At 42.4% G+C, this 23,978-nt stretch overlaps 1 protein-coding gene and 1 long non-coding RNA gene across 3 annotated transcripts in view; one reads left to right on the top strand and one right to left on the bottom strand.

Moving 5' to 3' along the window:
- LOC133541592 (uncharacterized) overlaps nucleotides 1-23,978 on the top strand; it is a 130,968-nt gene that overhangs the window by 51,213 nt on the left and 55,777 nt on the right. The gene's annotated exons all lie outside the window — the stretch shown is intronic.
- The window catches only part of evplb (envoplakin b), a 56,336-nt gene that overhangs the window by 28,080 nt on the left and 4,278 nt on the right, over nucleotides 1-23,978 (bottom strand). Inside the window, exons 2-10 of the mRNA XM_061884289.1 lie at nucleotides 16,744-16,843; nucleotides 16,521-16,675; nucleotides 16,296-16,419; nucleotides 16,104-16,235; nucleotides 9,162-9,203; nucleotides 8,922-9,083; nucleotides 4,215-4,322; nucleotides 4,046-4,141; nucleotides 3,867-3,977 (exon numbers count right to left, since the gene is read on the bottom strand). Of these exons, the coding sequence (XP_061740273.1) occupies nucleotides 3,867-3,977; nucleotides 4,046-4,141; nucleotides 4,215-4,322; nucleotides 8,922-9,083; nucleotides 9,162-9,203; nucleotides 16,104-16,235; nucleotides 16,296-16,419; nucleotides 16,521-16,675; nucleotides 16,744-16,843 (1,030 nt within the window). The remainder of the gene's footprint in view (nucleotides 1-3,866; nucleotides 3,978-4,045; nucleotides 4,142-4,214; nucleotides 4,323-8,921; nucleotides 9,084-9,161; nucleotides 9,204-16,103; nucleotides 16,236-16,295; nucleotides 16,420-16,520; nucleotides 16,676-16,743; nucleotides 16,844-23,978) is intronic.

Below are 23,978 nucleotides of genomic sequence, written 5' to 3'. Positions count from 1 at the left end.
TTTTATGCTGCTGATTCCGATACTGATCGTCCGTGAGTGAGATCGGCCGATACAAATACCGATCACATGTGTTTACATTATTCATAGTGAATACAACTTTACAATATCAGCAAAAGGTTTAAACTAGTTCCTTTACTCTCTTATTACATACATTTGTATGTTCAAAACAAAGTTGATAGTACACAAAAACTATCTATTACTGTAGTTTTTACTTTTTGCCCTCAAAGTCCTCCTGTGTCCAAGGAAGTAACATTAATAAAAACAATAACAATTTTCAGAAAATACAAAAATAAATCTTATCACTTGAGTATCGATCATACGATGATACTACCCTTGGTATCGGTGCCACCAATGTATGGATCAATCAGCCCCCCTTCTCCCGGTTGTACTATCCTCTTTCTAGACCGGTGGTTCTTAACCTGGGTTCGATCGAACCTTTGGGGTTCGGTGAGTCGGCCTCAGGGGTTCAGTAGAGGTCAAAACACACCCGACTCATCGTTCCAATAAAAACTTCTCCGTATCGGCGTACTACGGATACGGCAACAGCAGAAGTCCCACTGATTTGCAGGTGTGTCATTTGTTGTGAGTTTATGCAGTCTGGTGTCGGTTTTGTTCTTTGAACAAGGTGATGTTCATGCACGCTTCATTTTGTGCACCAGTAAAAAAACATGGTAACACTTTAGTATGGGGGACACATTCACCATTAATTAGTGGCTTATTAACATGCAAATTAGTAACATATTGGCTCTTAACTAGTCATTATTAAGTACTTATTAATGCCTTATTGGCCTCATTATAACCGCAACCCTCTAACCATAACCCTAACCAAATAACTCCAAATTAAGTCTTTGTTACTTAGAATATGTTCCCCTAGTGTCCAAAAACCTCTAAATTAAGTCTTTGTTACTTAGAATATGTTCTCCATACTAAAGTGTTACCAAAAACATACAACTTTGTCTTGAATTTAAAAAACAAAACAATTTATTTTTCACTAAGAAGGGTTGGGTGAATGCGCATATGAAACTAATGGGGTTCGGTACCTCCAACAAGGTTAAGAACCACTGCTCTAGACTCTTATTTTGTTAATTTCTTGTTAATAAATGCTTACTTTCTGCTGTATGCTTCTTGAACTTTACTAAGCACTTACTTCTTACTGTTTTTTCTAGATAGCTTAGCAGCTATCTTAGCTATTAGCATGCTTGCTCTCGGTGTGTAACATGTTTTTCCCCTCAAAGTCCTCCTGTGTCCAAGGAAGTAACATTACTAAAACGACTAAAACATGATTTTTAGAAAATAAAGATGTAAATTGAATCACTCTAGTATCGATCGTAGGATGATACTACCCTTGGTATCGACACCACCAATGTATGGATCCTTTCTCCCGGTTGTACTATCCTCTCTCTAGACTCTTATTTTGTTAATTTCTTGTCAATAAATGCTTATTTTCTGCTGTATGCTTCTTGAACTTGATTAAGCACTTCTAAGTGTTGTTTTCAAGCTATCTTAGCAGCTATCTTAGCTATTAGCATGCTTGCTCTCGGTGTGTAACATGTTTTGCCCTCAAAGTCCTCCTGTGTCCAAGGAAGTAACATTACTAAAACGACTAAAACATGATTTTTAGAAAATAAAGATGTAAATTGAATCACTCTAGTATCGATCGTAGGATGATACTACCCTTGGTATCAACACCACCAATGTATGGATCCTTTCTCCCGGTTGTACTATCCTCTCTCTAGACTCTTATTTTGTTAATTTCTTGTTAATAAATGCTTACTTTCTGCTGTATGCTTCTTGAACTTTACTAAGCACTTACTTCTTACTGTTTTTTCTAGATAGCTTAGCAGCTATCTTAGCTATTAGCATGCTTGCTCTCGGTGTGTAACATGTTTTTGCCCTCAAAGCCCTCCTGTGTCCAAGGAAGTAACATTACTAAAACGACTAAAACATGATTTTTAGAAAATAAAGATGTAAATTGAATCACTCTAGTATCGATCGTAGGATGATACTACCCTTGGTATCGACACCACCAATGTATGGATCCTTTCTCCCGGTTGTACTATCCTCTCTCTAGACTCTTATTTTGTTAATTTCTTGTCAATAAATGCTTATTTTCTGCTGTATGCTTCTTGAACTTGATTAAGCATTTCTAAGTGTTGTTTTCAAGCTAGCTTAGCAGCTATCTTAGCTATTAGCATGCTTGCTCTCGGTGTGTAACATGTTTTTGCCCTCAAAGTCCCCCTGTGTCCAAGGAAGTAACATTACTAAAACGACTAAAACATGATTTTTAGAAAATGAAGATGTAAATTGAATCACTCTAGTATCGATCGTAGGATGATACTACCCTTGGTATCGACACCACCAATGTATGGATCCTTTCTCCCGGTTGTACTATCCTCTCTCTAGACTCTTATTTTATTAATTTCTTGTCAATAAATGCTTATTTTCTGCTGTATGCTTCTTGAACTTGATTAAGTACTTCTAAGTGTTGTTTTCAAGCTAGCTTAGCAGCTATTTTAGCTATTAGCATGCTTGCTCTCGGTGTGTAACATGTTTTTGCCCTCAAAGTCCTCCTGTGTCCAAGGAAGTAACATGAATGAAAACGACTAAAACATGATTTTTAGAAAATAAAAATGTAAATCTAATCAGTCTAGTGCCGATCGTACGATGATACTACCCTTGGTATCGACACCACCAATGCATAGATCAATCTGCCCCCCTTCTCCCGGTTGTATTATCCTCTCTCTAGACTCTTATTTTGTTAATTTCTTGTTAATAAATGCTTACTTTCTGCTGTATGCTTCTTGAACTTGATTAAGCACTTACTTCTTAGTGTTGTTTCAAGCTAGCTTATCGGCTATTAGCATGCTTGCTCTCGGTGTGTAACATGTTTTTGCCCTCAAAGTCCTCCTGTGTCCAAAGGAAGTAACATGAATGAAAACGACTAAAACATGATTTTTTAAAAATAAATATGTAAAGCTAGTCTCTCTAGTATCGATCGTACAGTGATACTACCCTTGGTATCACCAATGTATGGATAAATCAGCCCCTCGCCGGTTGTATTATCCTCTCTCTAGACTCTTAGTTTGTCAATTTCTTGTTTATAAATGCTTATTTTCTGCTGTATGCTTTTTGAACTTGATTAAGCACTTACTTCTTAGTGTTGTTTCAAGCTAGCTTATCGGCTATTAGCATGCTTGCTCTCGGTGTGTAACATGTTTTTGCCCTCAAAGTCCTCCTGTGTCCAAGGAAGTAACATGAATGAAAACGACTAAAACATGATTTTTTGAAAATAAATATGTAAAGCTAGTCTCTCTAGTATCGATCGTACAGTGATACTACCCTTGTTATCACCAATGTATGGATAAATCAGCCCCTCGCCGGTTGTATTATCCTCTCTCTAGACTCTTAGTTTGTCAATTTCTTGTTTATAAATGCTTATTTTCTGCTGTACGCTTCTTGAAATTTACTAAACACTTAGTTCTGAGTGTTGTTTTCAAGCCAGTTTAGCAGCTATCTTAGCTATTAGCATGCATGCTCCTGGCTTGCTCTCGGTGTGTAACATGTTTTTGCCCTCAAAGTCCTCCTTAAAGATAGCAAGAAATGTAGTCTGCCTGTCTTGTCGTAATGAAGTTGATTATTATTTACTGAGTGTGTATGGAGACACATAACTAGCGCTAGCCACTTGTCAGCGGGGGGGTCCTGTGATCGACATTGAAAGGCATTAATCGGCAAATACTTTTTCATGAAGATATGATCGTTCCAACGATTGCCATGAGACAAGTATGCTAACAAATATTTTGGCGTTCAGTCGTGTAAATGAATGAGAGATATCTGTATTTCTGCAGTTCATTGTAAAAGAATAGTACCTGAATGTCCAAGACAACCTCGGGGTTGCTCTTCCCAGTCAAAAACTTCGGGTCCAGGTTGTTGATGAGTCTATCCATGGACTCTGACAAGGTCTCGGCGTCCAGCTGGAACTATATAAAAAAACCCTGGTTCGTTAACAAGGAGCTCATCAGCAACCGGTCCTGTGTCTGTGTCCTACCTTCTTGTAGTCTTCAACGTTGTCCAGGTGTATTTCTTGGGCCAGGCACAAGTTGAGGAAGGACTGCCATCCGCTTTGCACGGCGTCTCTGTGGGTCTGACATGGCAGTACTGTGATTTGTCCGTACGGGAGAGTCTCAAGAACGTTGGCGAGGCCTGGCAGGTGTTACCTGGACCGTGGCGCTGCCAGGGTGATTGGAGGCCACCAGGCGGTGTCCTTCCTCCACGAGTTGGTTGACCTCACGCTCGTGTGATAGCAGACCGTTGGTTTTGAATTTCTGCAGTCAAACCGCAGAGAGAGGTAGTCTACATATGCAACTTATGTAGTTAGCCAGCGGCTAACCTCTACACCGGTTATACGTGTTTGCTCCCCGACTGGTGCAACCGGGTCCCAATCGAGCTTGAAGGCAAGCTGACAAACAAACGAGGCAAATTCTTCCTCACTCTGTAAGTTCAAGAATGGAAATTATAGGTAAAGCTTGAGCTGTCAAAGGTACTACAGGGAATTTATTTTGTAACGTTTTTATTTATAATCCAAACATGTTCCCACAAATTCAAATACACATGAACTTTTGTGACTTGGAGAAGGCATTCGACCGTGTCCCTCGGGAAGTCCTGTGGGGAGTGCTCAGAGAGTATGGGGTATCGGACTGTCTTATTGTGGCGGTCCACTCCCTGTATGATCAGTGCCAGAGCTTGGTCCGCATTGCCGGCAGTAAGTCGAACACATTTCCAGTGAGGGTTGGACTCCGCCAAGGCTGCCCTTTGTCACCGATTCTGTTCATAACTTTTATGGACAGAATTTCTAGGCGCAGTCAAGGCATTGAGGGGTTCCGGTTTGGTGGCCGCAGGATTAGGTCTCTGCTTTTTGCAGATGATGTGGTCCTGATGGCTTCATCTGACCGGGATCTTCAGCTCTCACTGGATCGGTTTGCAGCCGAGTGTGAAGCGACCGGAATGAGAATCAGCACCTCCAAGTCCGAGTCCATGGTTCTCGCCCGGAAAAGGGTGGAGTGCCATCTCCGGGTTGGGGAGGAGACCCTGCCCCAAGTGGAGGAGTTCAAGTACCTAGGAGTCTTGTTCACGAGTGAGGGAAGAGTGGATCGTGAGATCGACAGGCGGATCGGTGCGGCGTCTTCAGTAATGCGGACGTTGTATCGATCCGTTGTGGTGAAGAAGGAGCTGAGCCGGAAGGCAAAGCTCTCAATTTACCGGTCGATCTACGTTCCCATCCTCACCCATAGTCATGAGCTTTGGGTCATGACCGAAAGGACAAGATCACGGGTACAAGCGGCCGAAATGAGTTTCCTCCGCAGTGTGGCGGGGCTCTCCCTTAGAGATAGGGTGAGAAGCTCTGTCATCCGGGAGGAACTCAAAGTAAAGCCGCTGCTCCTCCACATCGAGAGGAGCCAGATGAGGTGGTTCGGGCATCTGGTCAGGATGCCACCCGAACGCCTCCCTAGGGAGGTGTTTAGGGCACGTCCAACCGGTAGGAGGCCACGGGGAAGACCCAGGACACGTTGGGAAGACTATGTCTCCCGGCTGGCCAGAGAACGCCTCGGGATCCCCTGGGAAGAGCTGGACGAAGTGACTGGGGAAAGGGAAGTCTGGGTTTCCCTGCTTAGGCTGTTGCCCCCGCGACCCGACCTCGGATAAGCGGAGGAAGATGGATGGATGGATGGATGGATGGATGAACTTTTGTCGTCAGCTCGTGATTAGCACGCTAGTTGTTAGCTAGGAATTAGCTCGCTCGTTGTCAGCTAGCAATTAACGCCAGACTTGCCAACCTTGAGACTTACGAATTCGGGAGATGGGGTATATATTTTCAAGTATTTCTTATATAAATAATCCATTCAGGATTGAGTATATCCGTTCAGCCACCGTGTTCATTGGAGAAGTCTGATCTACAAAATGTGCAGGCATCATTTTCTTCCCCTTCCAGCTGTCCTGGATGAACTGAAATTTTATTTGTTCCAATCATTTTGGAACTTGCAAGCGTACTTCTTCTTCTTACTCGTCGTCGCCATGTCTCTTCTTGGTTCTTCTGCTTTGTCTCTCTTATGTTTTTGGACATTACTACTTGCCGTAGTTTGGAAGCAATGCATGATGGGAATCCGGATGTTGTGTGTCAGTGTATTGACGTGCCAGCTGGAATAAAACCACGCTGAGAAATAGCTCCGTGCCTGCCTACTTTATGGGTTCTAGATAAACGGATAACGGAGACATATACAAACCCCGTTTCCATATGAGTTAGGAAATTGTGCTAGATGTAAATATAAACGGAATACAATGATTTGCAAATCATTTTCAACCATTATTCAGTTAAATATGCTACTGAACTTAGAATTTCATGACTGCAACACGTGCCAAAGTAGTTAGGAAAGGTGGCAATAAATACTGATAAAGTTAAGGAATGCTTATCAAACACATCCTACAGGTGTGCAGGCTAATTGGGAAAAAGTGGGTGCCATGATTAAGTATAAAAACAGCTTAAAACATACATAAAACATTAATGGGAAATAATTCCACTTTCAAAGCTTCAACAATTACTTTCCTCAGTTCCCAAACGTTTATCGAGTGTCGTTAAAAGAAAAGGTGATGTAACACAGAATCATTGTATTCTGTTTATATTTACATCTAACACAATTTCCCAACTCGTGTGAAAACGGGGTTTGTATAATAGTTTCCTTTTCAGGTGAGAGAGGACGCTAAAGGCAGTGTCTTTAAGGCACGCCCCCAACATTGTTGTCCAGGTGGAAATTGGGACCACAATATTGAGAGGGCCACGGAAATTCGGGAGTCTCCCGGGAAAATCGGGAGGGTTGGCAAGTATGATTAACACACCAGTTGCCAGGTAGTGATTAGCAGCACGAGCTGCCAGCTAGTAACTGGCACTTTAGTTGTCAACTCATGATTAGCACACTAGCTGTTAGCCAGGAATTATCTCACTAGTTGTCAGCTAGCAATTAACGCGCCATTTGCCAGCTAACGATTGGCACTTTAGTTGTCGGCTCGTGATTAGCACACTAGTTGTTAGATAGGAATTAGATTAAAACTAGTGAGCTAGGAGTTGGATCGCTAGTTGTCAGCTAGCAAGTGGCACTTTAGTTGTAAACTCATGATTAGCACACTAGTTTGTTAGCCAGGAATTTGCTCGCTAGTTGCCAGCTAGCGATTTGCACTTTAGTTGTCAGCTCGTGATTAGCACCCTAGTTGTTGGATAGGAATTAGTTTATAACTAGTGAGCTATAAATTTTATCCCTAGTTGTCAGCTAGCAATCAATGCACCAGTTTCCAGCTAGCGGTTAGTGAGTTAGTTGTCGGCTAACAATTAACGTACCAGTTGCCAGCTCATGATTAGTGCGCTAGTTTTTAGATAGCAATTAGCATTCCAGTTGTCTGCTAGGAATTAGCATCCCAGTTGTCAGCTCTCGTTGCCTATTAGCGATTCGCGCCTAATTTGCCTGCTAACGATCAGCAGCGCAAATTGTTGCTAGCTGTTATCTAAAAAGTAGCGCACCAGTCGGCACTTAGCGTGCAAATTACTTACAACTTAGTTGTCAGCTAGAGATCAGTACGTTAGTTGTCAGCTAACAATTAACGCACCAGTTGCCAGCTCATGATTAGTGTGCTAGTTTTTAGATAGCAATTAGCATCCCAGTTGTCTGCTAGGAATTAGCATCCCAGTTGTCAGCTCTCGTTGCCTATTAGCGATTTGTGCCTAATTTGCCTGCTAGCGATCAGCAGCGCAAGTTGTTGCTTGCTGTTATCTAGAAATTAGCGCACCAGTCGGCACTTAGCGTGCAAATTACTTACAACTTAGTTGTCTACTAGTGACTAGCATACCAGTTGTCAGCTAGAGATCAGTACGTTAGTTGTCAGCTAACAATTAACGCACCAGTTGCCAGCTCATGATTAGTGCGCCAGTTTTTAGATAGCAATTAGCATTCCAGTTGTCAGCTAACAATTAACGCACCAGTTGCCAGCTCATGATTAGTGCGCCAGTTTTTAGATAGCAATTAGCATTCCAGTTGTCTGCTAGGAATTAGCATCCCAGTTGTCAGCTCTCGTTGCCTATTAGCGATTTGCGCCTAATTTGCCAGCTAGCGATCAGCAGCGCAAGTTGTTGCTATCTGTTATCTAGAAATTAGCGCACCAGTCGGCACTCAGCGTGTAAATTACTTACAACTTAGTTGTCAGCTAGTGACTAGCATACCAGTTGTCAGATAGAGATCAGTACGTTAGTTTTCAGCTAACAATTAACGCACCAGTTGCCAGCTCATGATTAGTGCGCCAGTTTTTAGATAGCAATTAGCATTCCAGTTGTCAGCTAGCAATTAGTGCTCTCGTTGCCTGTTAGATTTGCACCTAGATTAGATTAGAACCTAGTTTGCCAGCTCGCGATCAGCAGCGCAAGTTGTCAGCTATAGATTAATGTACTAGCTGTTTGCTAGCAATTAGCGCACCAGTTGCCAGCTAACAGTCGGCATTTTTGTTGTCAGCTAGCGATTAGCATATCCGTTGTCAGCTAGAGATTAGCACACTACTTGTTAGCTGGCGACTGGCCAGTACCTAGCCAGTAACTAGCATGCCAGTTGTCAGCTAGAGAATAGCGCGATTGCTCTTAGTTAGAGGTAAGTGGCACAAGCAATTATGAGTCTAGTTGTCAGCTAGCGATGAACAACTATTTGAATATCTTAATATTACGTAGTAACAAGGTACCTTTTAAGACCAGTTTAATTAAAAACACAGTTTTATACAAGCTTTATAAATAGGGTGAGCCATCAGTCTGGGGTCCTTGACCCGTACTGTAGACATCATAGCAAAGTATCCGGAAACACCGACTTATGCTATACGACTTATAAAACATGACTGACCTCATACTCCATGCGAACGGTTTGGGGGTCAAGCATGCGGTCGCTCCAGTCTCTCTGCAGGATCCTGTCCTGCTGCTGAGACAAGTAGTCCAGCTCTTTACCGCAGCTCTGCATGTACTCGTACAGAGATGCCAGGTGTTTGCGCCTCCTGCAGGAGTTCTCCTGCAACGACACGACTTCAGAGCCACGTCCTCCTCCGACACTCCCAGTTGTCGAGTACGGTAAAAGCAAAAAACTTACCAAAAGCTGATCCAGTTTTACTTTAAATTCAGCGTACTGGCCCTGTTGGAAAGGATGACAGGTGAACTATTAAGTGAGAGGAAAGTAGTGAACAGAAGAAGCGGGAAGTCAAGAACTGAGTACAATGAATGGACGGACTACAATATCGTGGTTCTGTACCAGACGACTATGTACCAGCTTGTGTTGATCACGACTACTTCAACTACTGCTGCTAGCTTTGACAGGACTACCAGCCTTCACCAGGACTGGGACTGGATACCAAATACTCTTGACTTAACAAAAGACAAGCGTGGTGCATTCAACTTGATGCTAGTAGACTACTTCCTGATGACAGCGGCACACCTCGGACAAACTGAAATGTTTGGCGGTGTGCTTGACATTCTCTCCAGAGTGCAGGTTAAGGAAATGCTATCTCGATTCTTCCTTATGTTTTGACAATTTAACAAGAAAGATTCTTTGAAGTCTTTGAAGTCTTGAAATCTTTGGGTTCATGAAGACAATGGAGCCGTCCACACAGTTTCTCCACTTGAAAAAGATCTTGGTTTGCCATAAACTCTTCTGGCACCATTCTTTGATGCCAGTCAACCATTCTCTTGGTGGTTGTCCACGTTTCTTAGCGCCTTCCATTAGGCCAAAGACCTTTTTTTTTAAAAATTTGTCTGTGGTCTGGAATTCTGTGAACAGAGCCAAAGAACTACACCAAGTTTCATGATCACTATGCCGTGTTTCCCTGTTTGATAATCTTTAGAACCGTTTAATATTCAATAATTGTCCGTAGCATTTCATTTTGAAAGCGCTGAATCTGGTGATCTTGTAGCCTGCTAAGTACTAAGTACTTAAATTTTGGTCCCGTTGCTAAGGTCCTGTCTGTTCTATAGCTTGTTTAAACCTGCCAGTGACCTGTTTTACTTCCTGATCGTGCGTTTGATTTCTTTGCTGCAATCTTAACCAAGACCAGGACCGGATACCAAATACTCTTGACTTAACAAAAGACAAGCGTGGTGCATTCAACTTGATGCTAGTAGACTACTTCCTGATGACAGCGGCACACCTCGGACAAACTGAAATGTTTGGCGGTGTGCTTGACATTCTCTCCAGAGTGCAGGTTAAGGAAATGGTATCTCGATTCTTCCTTATGTTTTGACAATTTAACAAGAAAGATTCTTTGAAGTCTTTGAAGTCTTGAAATCTTTGGGTTCATGAAGACAATGGAGCCGTCCACACAGTTTCTCCACTTGAAAAAGATCTTGGTTTGCCATAAACTCTTCTGGCACCATTCTTTGATGCCAGTCAACCATTCTCTTGGTGGTTGTCCACGTTTCTTAGCGCCTTCCATTAGGCCAAAGACCTTTTTTTTTAAATTTGTCTGTGGTCTGGAATTCTGTGAACAGAGCCAAAGAACTACACCAAGTTTCATGATCACTATGCCGTGTTTCCCTGTTTGATAATCTTTAGAACCGTTTAATATTCAATAATTGTCCGTAGCATTTCATTTTGAAAGCGCTGAATCTGGTGATCTTGTAGCCTGCTAAGTACTAAGTACTTAAATTTTGGTCCCGTTGGTAAGGTCCTGTCTGTTCTATAGCTTGTTTAAACCTGCCAGTGACCTGTTTTACTTCCTGATCGTGCGTTTGATTTCTTTGCTGCAATCTTAACCAAGACCAGGACCGGATACCAAATACTCTTGACTTAACAAAAGACAAGAGTGGTCCATTCAACTTGATGCCAATAGACTAATTCCCGACACACCTCGGACAAACTGAAATGTTTGGTGGTGTGCTTGACATTTTCTCCAGAGTGCAGGGTGAGACCGGGAAACGGTATCTCCATTCTTCCTTATGTATTTATCAAGGAATTGTCAATAAAGAATCTTTGAATTCTTTGAAGCCTTGAAGTCCTCATGGTTCATGGAGACAACGGAGTCGTCCACACAATTTCTGCACCTGACAAAGATCTTGGTTTTCCATAAACTCTTCTGGCATCATTCTTTGATGCCAGTCAACCATTCTCTTGGTGGTTGTCCACGTTTGTTAGCGCCTTTCATTATGCCAAAGACCGTTTTTTTTTTTTTCACCATTCGGCGTTCTGCAAACAGTGCCAAAGAACTGACAATCTGCACCATGTTTCATGATCATTATGCCGTGTTTCCCTGCTTCATATTCTTTGGACCCGTTTGATTGTCCCGAAAGCTCTGAATCTGGTGATTTTGGCCTTTTTAAGGATTTAGGTATCGTAGCTTACTGAATACCAAGTATTTTAATTTTGGTCCCTTTGCTAAGGTCCTGCCTGTTTGTTGAAACCTGCCAATGACCCGTTTTACTTCCAAACAGAAGTTGACTTCTGGCCAGCTATCAATGCTTCTTACTAATGTCGGTCAATTGCAAGCATGCTAACGTGAACATCTTAACATGCTCAGACTAGCATGCTAGCTGTTTTAGCTAGTATACACCTCAGAGTCATATATTTTGGTACTTGTCGCATGTTATCTGATAGCATGCTGACAATAGCATCTTAGATTTTTTAAGCTATTTTTGAAGACGCACACCTCAGAGTCAGGTATTTTTGTACTTGACACATGCTTACTGTTAGCATGCTAATGTTAGTGTGCTAGCATTTTAAGTTAATTTTGCAGGTACAAACTTTAGAGTCAGATATTTGGTTCTTGACGCATGTTAGCATGTTAACCTTAGCATGTTATCCTTTTCAGCTATTTTTTAAAAGGTACACACTTCAAAGTCAGATATTTGGTATGCACACTGTTAGCATGTTAACATTTTTAGCTATTTTTTAAAGGTTCTCAGCTCAGTGTCAGATATTTGGGTACCCAAACCAAGCACTTGTGTTAGGCGCAAGAAGGGCTATGTAAGAATCTTGACCCTTTATGTCAAGGTTACCGTGTGGCTTTTTGATCTAACTACAGTGTGTGAACACAAAGTACAGTACATAGAAATGTACAATATCAGTTTCCATCGTATACTTATTGCAAAGGACTGTGCTCAGTCCTTGTTTGGATCCCTGCTTGTTGGCTTGTTGACTGAGTTTAGAATTTCCATGAAACCTTCATGAGATAGGCCGTAAAAGGATATTTGTTTCCAAATACAGATAGGGGCCTAAATATATGGGGAAATTAATTTATTTCCTTTTTTTCTAAATGAGTTACAATGGAACTCAGTTTTCAGCTCATAATTTTCCCCAAAGAAAACTAGTCTGCTTACCCTCGTATCATTCTACGGAATTTAGTGCCCAGAGCTCAGTTTCTGTGATTTTTGTATTCACTACGACTGCAAATTGTTTTCCGCATGTTTCCAGTGAGGGTTGGACTCCACCAAGGCTGCCCTTTGTCACAGATTCTGTTCAGAACTTCTGTGGACAGAATTTCTAGGCGCAGTCAGGGCGTTGAGGGGATCCGGTTTGGTGGCTGCAGGATTAGGGTCTCTGCTTTTTGCAGATGATGTGGTCCTGATGGCTTCATCTGGGCAGGATCTTCAGCTCTCACTGGATCGGTTCACAGCCGAGTGTGAAGCGACCGGAATGAGAATCAGCACCTCCAAGTCCGAGTCCATGGTTCTTTCCCAGGAAAGGGTGGAGTGCCATCTCCAAGTTGGGGAGGAGATCATGCTCCAAGTGGAGGAGTTCAAGTACCTCGTAGTCTTGCTCACGAGTAGGGGAAGAGTGGATGGTGAGATCGACAGGCGGATCGGTGCGGCGTCTTCAGTAATGCGGACGCTGTATCGATCCTTTGTGGTGAAGAGGAGCTGAGCCGGAAGGCAAAGCTCTCAATTTACCGGTCGATCTACGTTCCCATCCTCACCTATGGTCATGAGCTTTGGGTCATGACCGAAAGGACAAGATCACGGGTACAAGCGGCCCGAATGAGTTTCCTCCACCGGATGGCGGGTCTCTCCCTCAGAGATAGGGTGAGAAGCTCTGCCATCCAGGAGGAGCTCAAAGTAAAGCCGCTGCTCCTCCACATCTGGAGAGGAGCCAGATGAGGTGGTTCGGACATCTGGTCAGGATGCCACCCGAACGCCTCCCTCGGTAGTTGTTTCGGGCACGTCCGCCTGGCAAAAGGCCAAGGGGAAGACCCAGGACAAGTTGGGAAGACTGTCTCCCGGCTTGCTTGGCAACGCCTCGGGATCCCCCGGGAGGAACTGGACAAAGTAGCTGCGGAGAGGGAAGTCTGGGCTTCTCTGCTTAGGCTGCTGCCCCCGCGACCAGACCTCGGATAAGCGGAAGAAAATGATGCATGACAATGTCAGCATGCAAACAGTAAACATTTTTCTGTGCTTTATACCTGCAAAAATACTACTACAAACCCCGTTTCCATTTTAGTCGTGAAATTGTGTTAGATGTAAATATAAACAGAATACAATGATTTGCAAATCCTTTTCAACCCATATTCAGTTGAATATGCTACAAAGACAACATATTTGATGTTCAAACTCATAAACATTTTTTTGGTGTGCAAATAATCATTAACTTTAGAATTTGATGCCAGCAACACGTGACAAAGAAGTTGGGAAAGGTGGCAATAAATACTGATAAAGTTGAGGAATGCTCATCAAACGCTTATTTGGAACATCCCACAGGTGTGCAGGCTAATTGGGAACAGGTGGGTGCCATGATTGGGTATAAAAACATCTTCCCAAAAAATGCTCAGTCTTTCACAAGAAAGGATGGGGCGAGGTACATCCCTTTGTCCACAACTGCGTGAGCAAATAGTCAAACAGTTTAAGAACAACGTTTCTCAAAGTGCAATTGCAAGAGATTTAGGGATTTCAACATCTACGCTCCATAATTTCATCAAAAGGTTCAGAGAATCTGGAGAAATCACTCCACGTAAGCGGCATGGCCGGAAACCAACATTGAATGACCGTGACCTTCCATCCCTCAGACGGCACTGTATCAAAAACCCACATCAATCTCTAAAGGATATCACCACATGGGCTCAGGAACACTTCAGAAAACCACTGTCACTAAATACAGTTGGTCGCTACATCTGTAAGTGCAAGTTAAAGCTCTACTATGCAAAGCGAAAGCCATTTATCAACAACATCCAGAAATGCCGCCGGCTTCTCTGGGCCAGAGATCATCTAAGATGGACTGATGCAAAGTGGAAAAGTGTTCTGTGGTCTGACGAGTCCACATTTCAAATTGTTTTTGGAAATATTTGACATTGTGTAATCCGGACCAAAGGGGAAGCGAACCATCCAGACTGTTATCAATGCAAAGTTCAAAAGGCAGCATGTGTGATGGTATGGGGGTGCATTAGTGCCCAAGGCATGGGTAACTTACACATATATGAAGGCACCATTAATGCTGAAAGGTACATACAGCTTTTGGAGCAACATATGTTGTCATCTAAGCGCCGTCTTTTTCATGGACGCCCCTGCTTATTTCAGCAAGACAATGCCAAGTCACATTCAGCACGTGTTACAACAAAAAGAGTGCGGGTACTTTCCTGGCCCGCCTGCAGTCCAGACCTGTCTCCCATTATGAAGCATAAAATACGACAGCGGAGACCCCGGACTGTTGAACGACTGAAGCTCTACATAAAACAAGAATGGGAAAGAATTCCACTTTCAAAGCTTCAACAATTAGTTTCCTCAGTTCCCAAACGTTTATTGAGTGTTGTTGAAAGAAAAGGTGATGTGACACAGTGGTGAACATGCCCTTTCCCAACTACTTTGGCACGTGTTGCAGCCATGAAATTCTAAGTTAATTATTATTTGCTAAAAAAAAAGAAAGTTTATGAGTTTGAATATCAAATATGTTGTCTTTGTAGCATATTCAACTGAATATGGGTTATAAAGGATTTGCAAATCATTGTATTCCGTTTCAACACTAAAAATGGGCCCTAGTGTGTGAATGTGAGTGTGAATGTTGTCTGTCTATCTGTGTTCGCCCTGTGATGAGTTGGCGATTTGTCCAGGGTGTTACCGCCTTCCGCCCGATTGTAGCTGAGATAGGCACCAGCGACCCCAAAAGGGAATAAGCGGTAGAAAATGGATGGATGGTTGGATGGATTTCGTTTATATTTACCATCCATCCATCCATCATCTTCCGCTTATCTGAGGTCGGGTCGCGGGGGCAACAGCCTAAGCAGGGAAACCCAGACTTCCCTCTCCCCAGCCACTTCGTCTAGCTCTTCCCGGGCGATCCCGAGGTGTTCCCAGGGCAGTCTTCCCAACGTGTCCTGGGTCTTCCCCGTGGCCTCCTACCAGCTGGACGTGCCCTAAACACCTCCCTAGGGAGGCGTTCGGGTGGCATCCTGACCAGATGCTCGAACCACCTCATCTGGCTCCTCTCGATGTGGAGGAGCAGCGGCTTTACTTTGAGTCCCTCCCGGATGGCAGAGCTTCTCACCCTATCTCTAAGGGAGAGCCCCGCCACACGGCGGAGGAAACTAATTTGGGCCGCTTGTACCCGTGATCTTATCCTTTCGGTCATGACCCAAAGCTCATGACCATAGGTGAGGATGGGAACGTAGATCGACCAGTAAATTGAGAGCTTTGCCTTCCGGCTCAGCTCCTTCTTCACCACAACGGATCGGTACAACGTCCGCATTACTGAAGACGCCGCACCGATCCGCCTGTCAATCTCACCATCCACTCTTCCCTCACTCGTGAACAAGACTCCTAGGTACTTGAACTCCTTCACTTGGGGCAGGGTCTCCTCCCAGACCCGGAGATGGCATTCCACCCTTTTCCGGGCGAGAACCATGGACTCGGACTTGGAGGTGCTGATTCTCATTTATATTTACATCTAACACAATTTCCCAACCCACATGGAAACGGGGTTTGTACATGCTTAGAAACGTGGAGAATTTGGACCTTTGAATAAGTGTCCATTCATTTCAAATGGAAACAAATGACCCAGAAAATGTCGAATTCCTGGAAACATGTGAATGTTTGTAAAATAGTGATCTAACACTGTATGGACCTGTGAAGATGTGGTGTCGGGCTTCAGCTGGTCACCGTAAGCCTCGATCTCCTGATGCAGGATGTTGTGAGCTGCGATGTTCTTCTCCACATCCGACAGGCTGAGGCCGTAACCGTCCGCGTCCAAACGCCTCTGAAACACAAATGTGACTTATTCCCGTCGCCGGAGAGAATTTCGGGACAAAGGACCGACCTGTTTGTCGTCCAACGCCGAACCCCAGTCCATCCTGTGTTTCAGCACCAAATCCTGCATTTGGTCGTAGAGCTCCCGGAAGATGGAACAGTCCTTCACCCAGCGGTCGTGCAGGTTTCTGACACTGGAAGCGGGGACAGGTCACGTGACAACCAGAATGTGTCGGGGATATCTTGATGTGAAGGAATGCGAGGTGTGCCCGCAAGAGCCGGTCGGTCAACTCACTCTCGGTCGATCTCAGAAGCCTGCGGGTGTTGCAGGCGCTTGGCCTTGTCCACGTCCATGAAGAGGTCTTTAATCAGACCCTCTGCCTCCGACAAGTTGTCCGCGCTTTCTTTCTTGTGGATCAGAGTCTGGTTCTTCACATCGCGCTGCTGGTCCTGCACAGCCGCAAGTCCTCATCACACCTTCGTACCGCTTCGGAGGCAACCGATTGAAAATTCCTTACCAGAGTTAGCAGATCCTCGGCTCGCAAGATGTTCTTCTCCACTTGGTCCGCCTTCTTCTGCATGCGAGAAATGACCAAAGCCAGGTCGGCGGCCTGGGTCCTGAGGAGAAACACCAACATGATGTTTGGTCTTATAAACAAGGGACTTTAGTTTGATTCCCTGGTGGACAAATAGGGTACATTTCACATTTGAACTGATACCATACCTGTCAGAATAATTATATATAAAGTTATCACACAACTTTGTGTTCCATTTGAGTTCAGGTCCCCTGCGAGAAGGCAACAGCTGTCTTTCATCTTATCGAGCTTGTAAAACTCCACTGGGTGCGATGGGTTTCTTTGATCTATTGTCAGCCACGGGAGGATCTTGTCCTGACCCGAGAGGAAGCAGACACAGCTGCAGGCACATTTTCTTTGAACTGTTTATGACCGAGTGCAATAGCAGTTTATGACCACCTCCCCTTAGGAGCAGCTGCGTAATGTACACCCTGTACACCTATGTCATCAGAAAAGGCCCAAATAAAATAGGAGGCATGGAACTCGCTCGTCAGAGCGTGGCGGGAGACTGTACGAGTGTGCAGCCCCTGACGTTTCTCCTCATGAGCTAAATCGAATCCTGTTTCTGTTCGATTCTTTGCTTCGTCTTGTCTAATAGATGTCATCTCTGTTTGAACCTGACAATACCAATTTGGGAATTGGTACTCAACAGTACCAAATGTTGGTACTTTTGTGTGTGTGTTCATAATTAAATCCTTCTTTTTTTTAACTGAACATTTAGCTGATCCTGATAACCGTGCTGACGAGTTATTATATGTTGAGATGTTACACTTCTGAGTCTCATTTGCACGTATTATATAGTAGACTTTTTGCACACGGGTGCAATTCCAAGACATGAGATGGCAGTAGTTTATAGGTTATGGCCAGGAAGCTAGGAAGTAGTTTGTGCCATTCAATTGAATGGCAAAAACTTGGGGGTCGTGTTTGGCAAGGGGCCGAAAGCCTACTGCATGTATAAATATATGTATGTACAAAAGCCAAAAGCAGTGAAGTTGTCAGGTTGTGTAAAAGGTAAATAAAAAGAGAATACAACAAATCCTTTTCAACTTATATTCAATTCAATAGACTGCAAAGACAAGATATTTACTGTTCACACTGACAAACTTAATCATTATTTTTTTTACCAGTGTGTTACATGGCCTTTCCTTTTAACAACACTCAATGCAGGTGACACATTTTTGAAGTGGAATTGTTTCCCATTCTTGCTTGATGTACAGCTTAAGTTGTTCAACAGTCTACCTTCTCATATTTTAGCCTTCACACATTTTAAATATCTGGACTACAGGCAGGCCAGTCTAGTACCCGCACTCTTTTACTATGAAGCCATGCTGTTGTAACACCTGGCTTGGCATTGTCTTGATGAAATAAACAGGGGCGACCATGATAAACGTTGCTTGGATGGCAACATATGTTGCTCCAAAAGCTGTATGTACCTTTCAGCATTAATGGTGCCTTCACAGGTGTTGTAAGTTACCCAATGCCTTGGCCACTAATACACCACCATACCATCACACATGCTGCCTTTTCCTGGGTGTTGTTGATAAATGGCTTTGGGCTTTGCATAGTAGAGTTTTAACTTGCACTTACAGATGTAGCGGCCAACTGTATTTACTGACAGTGGTTTTCTGAAGTGTTCCTGAGCCCATTTGGTGATATCCTATACACACTGATGTGGCTTTTTGATGCAGTACCGCCTGAGGGATCCAAGGTCACTGGCATTTAATGTTGGTTTTTGGCCTTGCTGCTTACGTGCAGTGATTTTTGTCCAGATTTTCTGAACCTTTTGATGGAGAAATCCCTCAATTCCTTGCAATAGCTGCCTGAGAAATGTTGTTAAACAATTTGCTCAGCTATTTGTTGACAAAGTGGTGACCCTCGCCCCGTCCTTGTTTGTGAATGAGTTAGCATTTCATGGAAGCTGCTTTTATAGCCACCCACCTGTTCCCAATTAGCCTGTTCACTTGTGGGATGTTCCAAATAAGTGTTTGATGAGCGTTCCTCAACTTTCTCACTCTTTTTTGCCACTTGTGCCAGCTTTTTTTAAAACATGTTGCAGGCATCCAATCCAAATGAGCTAATATTTGCAAAAAAATACCAAAGTTTGTCAGTGTGAAGATGAAATATCTTGTCTTTGCAGTCTATTCAATTGACTATAAGTTGAAAAGGATTTGCAATTAATTGTTTTCTGATTTAGTTTACGATTACACAACGTGACAACTTCACTGCTTTTGTCTTTTGTAAATTTGTGTGTGTGTGTGTGTGTGTGTGTGTGTGCGTGCGTGCGTGCGTGCGTGTGTGTGTTTGTGTGTATACAGTGTGTATATATATATATATCTATATATATGTATACAGTATATACTGTATATGTGTGTTTGTGTGTGTATATATATATATATATGTATGTATATATATATATATATATGTGTGTGTATATATGCGTGTGTTATATATATATATATATATATATAGTATATATATATATATATTAGTTTATATGTGTATATATTTGTATATGTGTATATATATGTATAGATGTGTTTATAATTTGTGTGTGGTATATATATGTATGTGGTATATATATATATATATAAACATGTATATGTGTGTGTGTCTATATGTATTTGTGTATATATATGTATATGTGTATATATATGTGTGTGTGTGTGTATATATCCATCCATCCATTCCATTTTCTACCGCTTAGTTCCTTTCGGGGTCGCGGGGGGCTCTGGCGCCTATCTCAGCTACAATCGGGCGGAAGGCGGTGTACACCCTGGACAAGTCGGCCACCTCTATCGCAGGGCCAACACAGATAGACAGCAACATTCACACTCACATTCACACACTAGGGCCCAATTTAGTGTTGCCAATCAACCTATCCCAGGTGCATGTCTTTGGAAGTGGGAGGAAGCCGGAGTACCCGGAGGGAACCCACGCATTCACGGGGAGAACATGCAAACTCCACACAGAAAGATCCCGAGCCTGGATTTGAACCCAGGACTGCAGGACCTTCGTATTGTGAGGCAGACGCACTAACCCCTCTGCCACCGTGAAGCCCGTGTGTATATATATATATATATATATATATATATATATATATATATATATATATATATATATATATATATATATATATATATATATATATTTATGTGTATATATATGTATGTGTGTATATGTGTGTATATATATATATATATATATATATATATATATATATATATTTATGTGTATATATATGTATGTGTGTATATATATATGTATAGATGTGTATATAATTTGTGTGTGTGTGTATATATATGTCCATCCATCCATCCATCCATTTCCTACCGCTTATTCCCTTTTGGGGTCGCGGGGGGCGCTGGCGCCTATCTCAGCTACAATCGGGCGGAAGGCGGGGTACACCCTGGACAAGTCGCCACCTCATCGCAGGGCCAACACAGATAGACAGACAACATTCACACTCACATTCACACACTAGGGCCACTTTAGTGTTGCCAATCAACCTATTCCCAGGTGCATATATATGTATATGTGTATATATATGTACATATATATATATATTTATATGTGTGTATATATATATATGTATATGTATATACCTGTGTTTTTATATATATATATGTATATGGGTGTGTTAAATTATTAATATAATTGGATAATTAATAAATATATGTGTGTAATCAACAGTAAGATGACAAATTTAGTTGTCATATTTGAGTGGGATCCGGACCCCTCTGTAGTGGAAAAGTAGGGCCCCAATGTAAAAATTTGAGGAACCCCCTGGCATAGAAAAGGGATTCCACATTTTCTGCACCTTATATTAAAATTATTGTTACTGTTTTTACTAATTTTTTTTTTTTTTTTTTTTAGTATTTCAAAGGAAAAAAAAAAGACGTTGCTGCACAGTCGAATTATTTTCAGGACAAACCAGTTTGATTGGTTTGATGTCGTCAGTCTTTAAAGAGAGGAAGAATTACATTTTTTTTTTTAACAAGTTCGCCAATCTGCCCCCGCCGCCCCAGCCCCACAACCCCCCCCCCCCCCCCCCCCCCCCCAAAAAAAAATTCATTAGGCACCCCTGCACTACTTAGGGTAACACAAAATCTGCTTTTCGTACTTCATACAGAGTTTGCACAGATAGGACTGTTGCACAGCACACTTTATCAGCACTTTGTTTGCTCCGTCATTCCATGGGCGCGTGTGATATGAAAGACATGCGGACACACCTGCAGCTCGACCACCCACACCTTTTTTACTCAATCACCTGCTGGAATGTTGTCACGCTCGGCAAATGACTGACGACACACGTGTGTGTTAACATGCCGCTCATTTTGAAGGCACACACCTCACAGGCAGATATCTTTGCTACTTGACACATGCTTACTGTTGGTGCTAACATTAGCATGTTAGCTTTTCTAGTTATTTTGAAGGCACACACCTCACAGGCAGATATTTTTGCTACTTGACAAAACTCACTGATAGCATGTTTTGTTAGCATCTGAGCTTTTCTAGTTATTTTGAAGGCACACACCTCACAGGCAGATATATTTGCTACTTGACAAAACTCACTGATAGCATGTTTTGTTAGCATCTGAGCTTTTCTAGTTATTTTGAAGGCACACACCTCAGAGGCAGATATTTTGGTACTTGACAAAACTTACTTAGAGCATGCCAGTGTTAGCCTGTTAGCTTTTCTAGTTATTTTGAAGGCACACACCTCAGAGGCAGAAATTTTGGTACTTGACAAAACTCCTTGATAGCATGTTTTGTTAGCATGTTAGCTTTTCTAGTTATTTTGAAGGCACACACCTCACAGGCAGATATTTTTGCTACTTGACAAAACTCCCTGATAGCATGTTTTGTTAGCATCTTAGCTTTTCTAGTTATTTTGAAGGCACACACCTCACAGGCAGATATTTTTGCTACTTGACAAAACTCACTGATAGCATGTTTTGTTAGCATCTGAGCTTTTCTAGTTATTTTGAAGGCACACACCTCAGAGGCAGAAATTTTGGTACTTGACAAAACTCCTTGATAGCATGTTTTGTTAGCATCTTAGCTTTTCTAGTTATTTTGAAGGGACACACACATCAGAGGCAGATATCTTGGTACTTGTTGCATGTTAGCATTTTTTTTAGCTACTTTGGAAGTTAGACACCTCAGTCAGATATCTTGGTACTTGACAAAACTGACTGATAGCATGCTGATGTTAGCATAACAGCTCTTGTAGTTATTTTTGAAGGCACACACCTCAGAGTCAGATATTTTGGTACTTGACGAAACTTACTGATAGCATGCTGATGTTAGCGTGTTAGCTTTTTTAGTTATTTTGAAGGCACACACCTCAGAGTCAGATATCTTCTTACTCAACAAAACTGACTGATAGCATGCTGATGTTAGCATGTCGCCTTTTCTAGTTACAAACCCCGTTTCCATATGAGTTGGGAAATTGTGTTAGATCTAAATATAAACGGAATACAATGATTTGCAAATTATTTTCAACCTATATTCAGTTGAATATGCTACAAAGACAACATATTTGATGTTCAAACTGATAAACTTTTGTTTGTTGTTGCAAATAATCATTAACTTTAGAATTTGATGCCAGCAACACGTGACAAAGAAGTTGGGAAAGGTGGCAATAAATACTGATTGTTGAGGAATGCTCATCAAACACTTATTTGGAACATCCCACAGGTGTGCAGGCTAATTGGGAACAGGTGGGTGCCATGATTGGGTATAAAAACAGCTTTTCAAAAAATGTTCAGTCTTTCACAAGAAAGGATGGGGCGAGGTACACCCCTTTGTAAGCAAATTGTCAAACAGTTTTAGAACAACATTTCTCAACGAGCTTTTGCAAGGAATGTAGGAATTTCACCATCTACGGCCCGTAAAATCATCAAATCCGGAGAAATCACTGCACGTAAGCGATGATATTACGGACCTTTGATCCCTCAGCCGGTACTGCATAAAAAACCGACGTCAGTTTGTAAAGGATATCACCACATGGGCTCACGAACACTTCATAAAACCACTGTCAGTAACTACAGTTGGTCACTACATCTGTAAGTCCAAGTTAAAACTCTGCTATGCAAAGCAAAACACATTTATCAACAACACCCAGGAACGCCGCCAGCTTCGCTGGGCCCGAGCTCAACTAAGATGGACTGATGCTAAGTGGAAAAGTGTTCTGTGGTCTGACGAGTCCACATTTCAAATTATATTTGGAAACTGTGGACGTGGTGTCCTCCGGAACAAAGAGGAAAATAACCATTCGTATTGTTATAGGCGCAAAGTTGAAAAGCCAGCATGTGTGATGGTATGGGGGTGCATTAGTGCCCAAGGCATGGGTAACTTACACATCTGTGAAGGCACCATTAATGCTGAAAGGTACATACAGGTTTTGGAGCAACATACTGTATGTTGTCATCCAAACATTGTTATCATAGATGCCCCTGCTTATTTCAGCAAGACAATGCCAAGCCACGTGGCTTCGTAGTAAAAGAGTGCGGGTACTTTCCTGGCCCGCCTGCAGTCCAGACCTATCTCCCATCGAGAATGTGTGGCCTATTATGAAGCGTAAAATACGACAGCGGAGACCCGGACTGTTGAAGGACTGAAGCTCTACATAAAACAAGAATGGGAAAGAATTCCACTTTCAAAGCTTTAACAATTAGTTTCCTCAGTTCCCAAACGTTTATTGAATGTTGTTAAAAGAAAAGGTGATGCAACACAGTGGTGAACATGCCCTTTCCCAACTACTTTGGCACATGTTGCAGCCATGAAATTCTAAGTTAATTATTATTCGCAAAAAAAATAAAGTTAATGAGTTTGATCATCAAATATGTTGTCTTTGTAGCGCATTCAACTGAATATGGGTTGAAAAGGATTTGCAAATCATTTTATTCTGTTTATATTTACATCGAACACAATTTCCCAACTCATATGGAAACAGGGTTTGTATTTGGAAGGTATACACCTCAGTCAGATATCTTGGTACTTGTTGCATGTTAACGCTAGCATGTCAGCATTTTTTCTTAGCTAATTTGGAAGGTATACACCTCATAGTCAGGTATTTTGGTACTTGACGGAATGTGCTAATATTAGCGTGTTAGCTTTTGTAGTTATTTTGAAGGGACACAGCTCAGAGTCAGATATCTTGGTACTTGTTGCAT

This window comes from Nerophis ophidion, linkage group LG23 (assembly GCF_033978795.1).
Source record: "Nerophis ophidion isolate RoL-2023_Sa linkage group LG23, RoL_Noph_v1.0, whole genome shotgun sequence".
Classification (NCBI taxonomy): domain Eukaryota; kingdom Metazoa; phylum Chordata; class Actinopteri; order Syngnathiformes; family Syngnathidae; genus Nerophis; species Nerophis ophidion.
The sequence above is the reverse complement of the archived record's forward strand: the minus strand, read 5'-3'. Positions and strand labels throughout refer to the sequence as shown.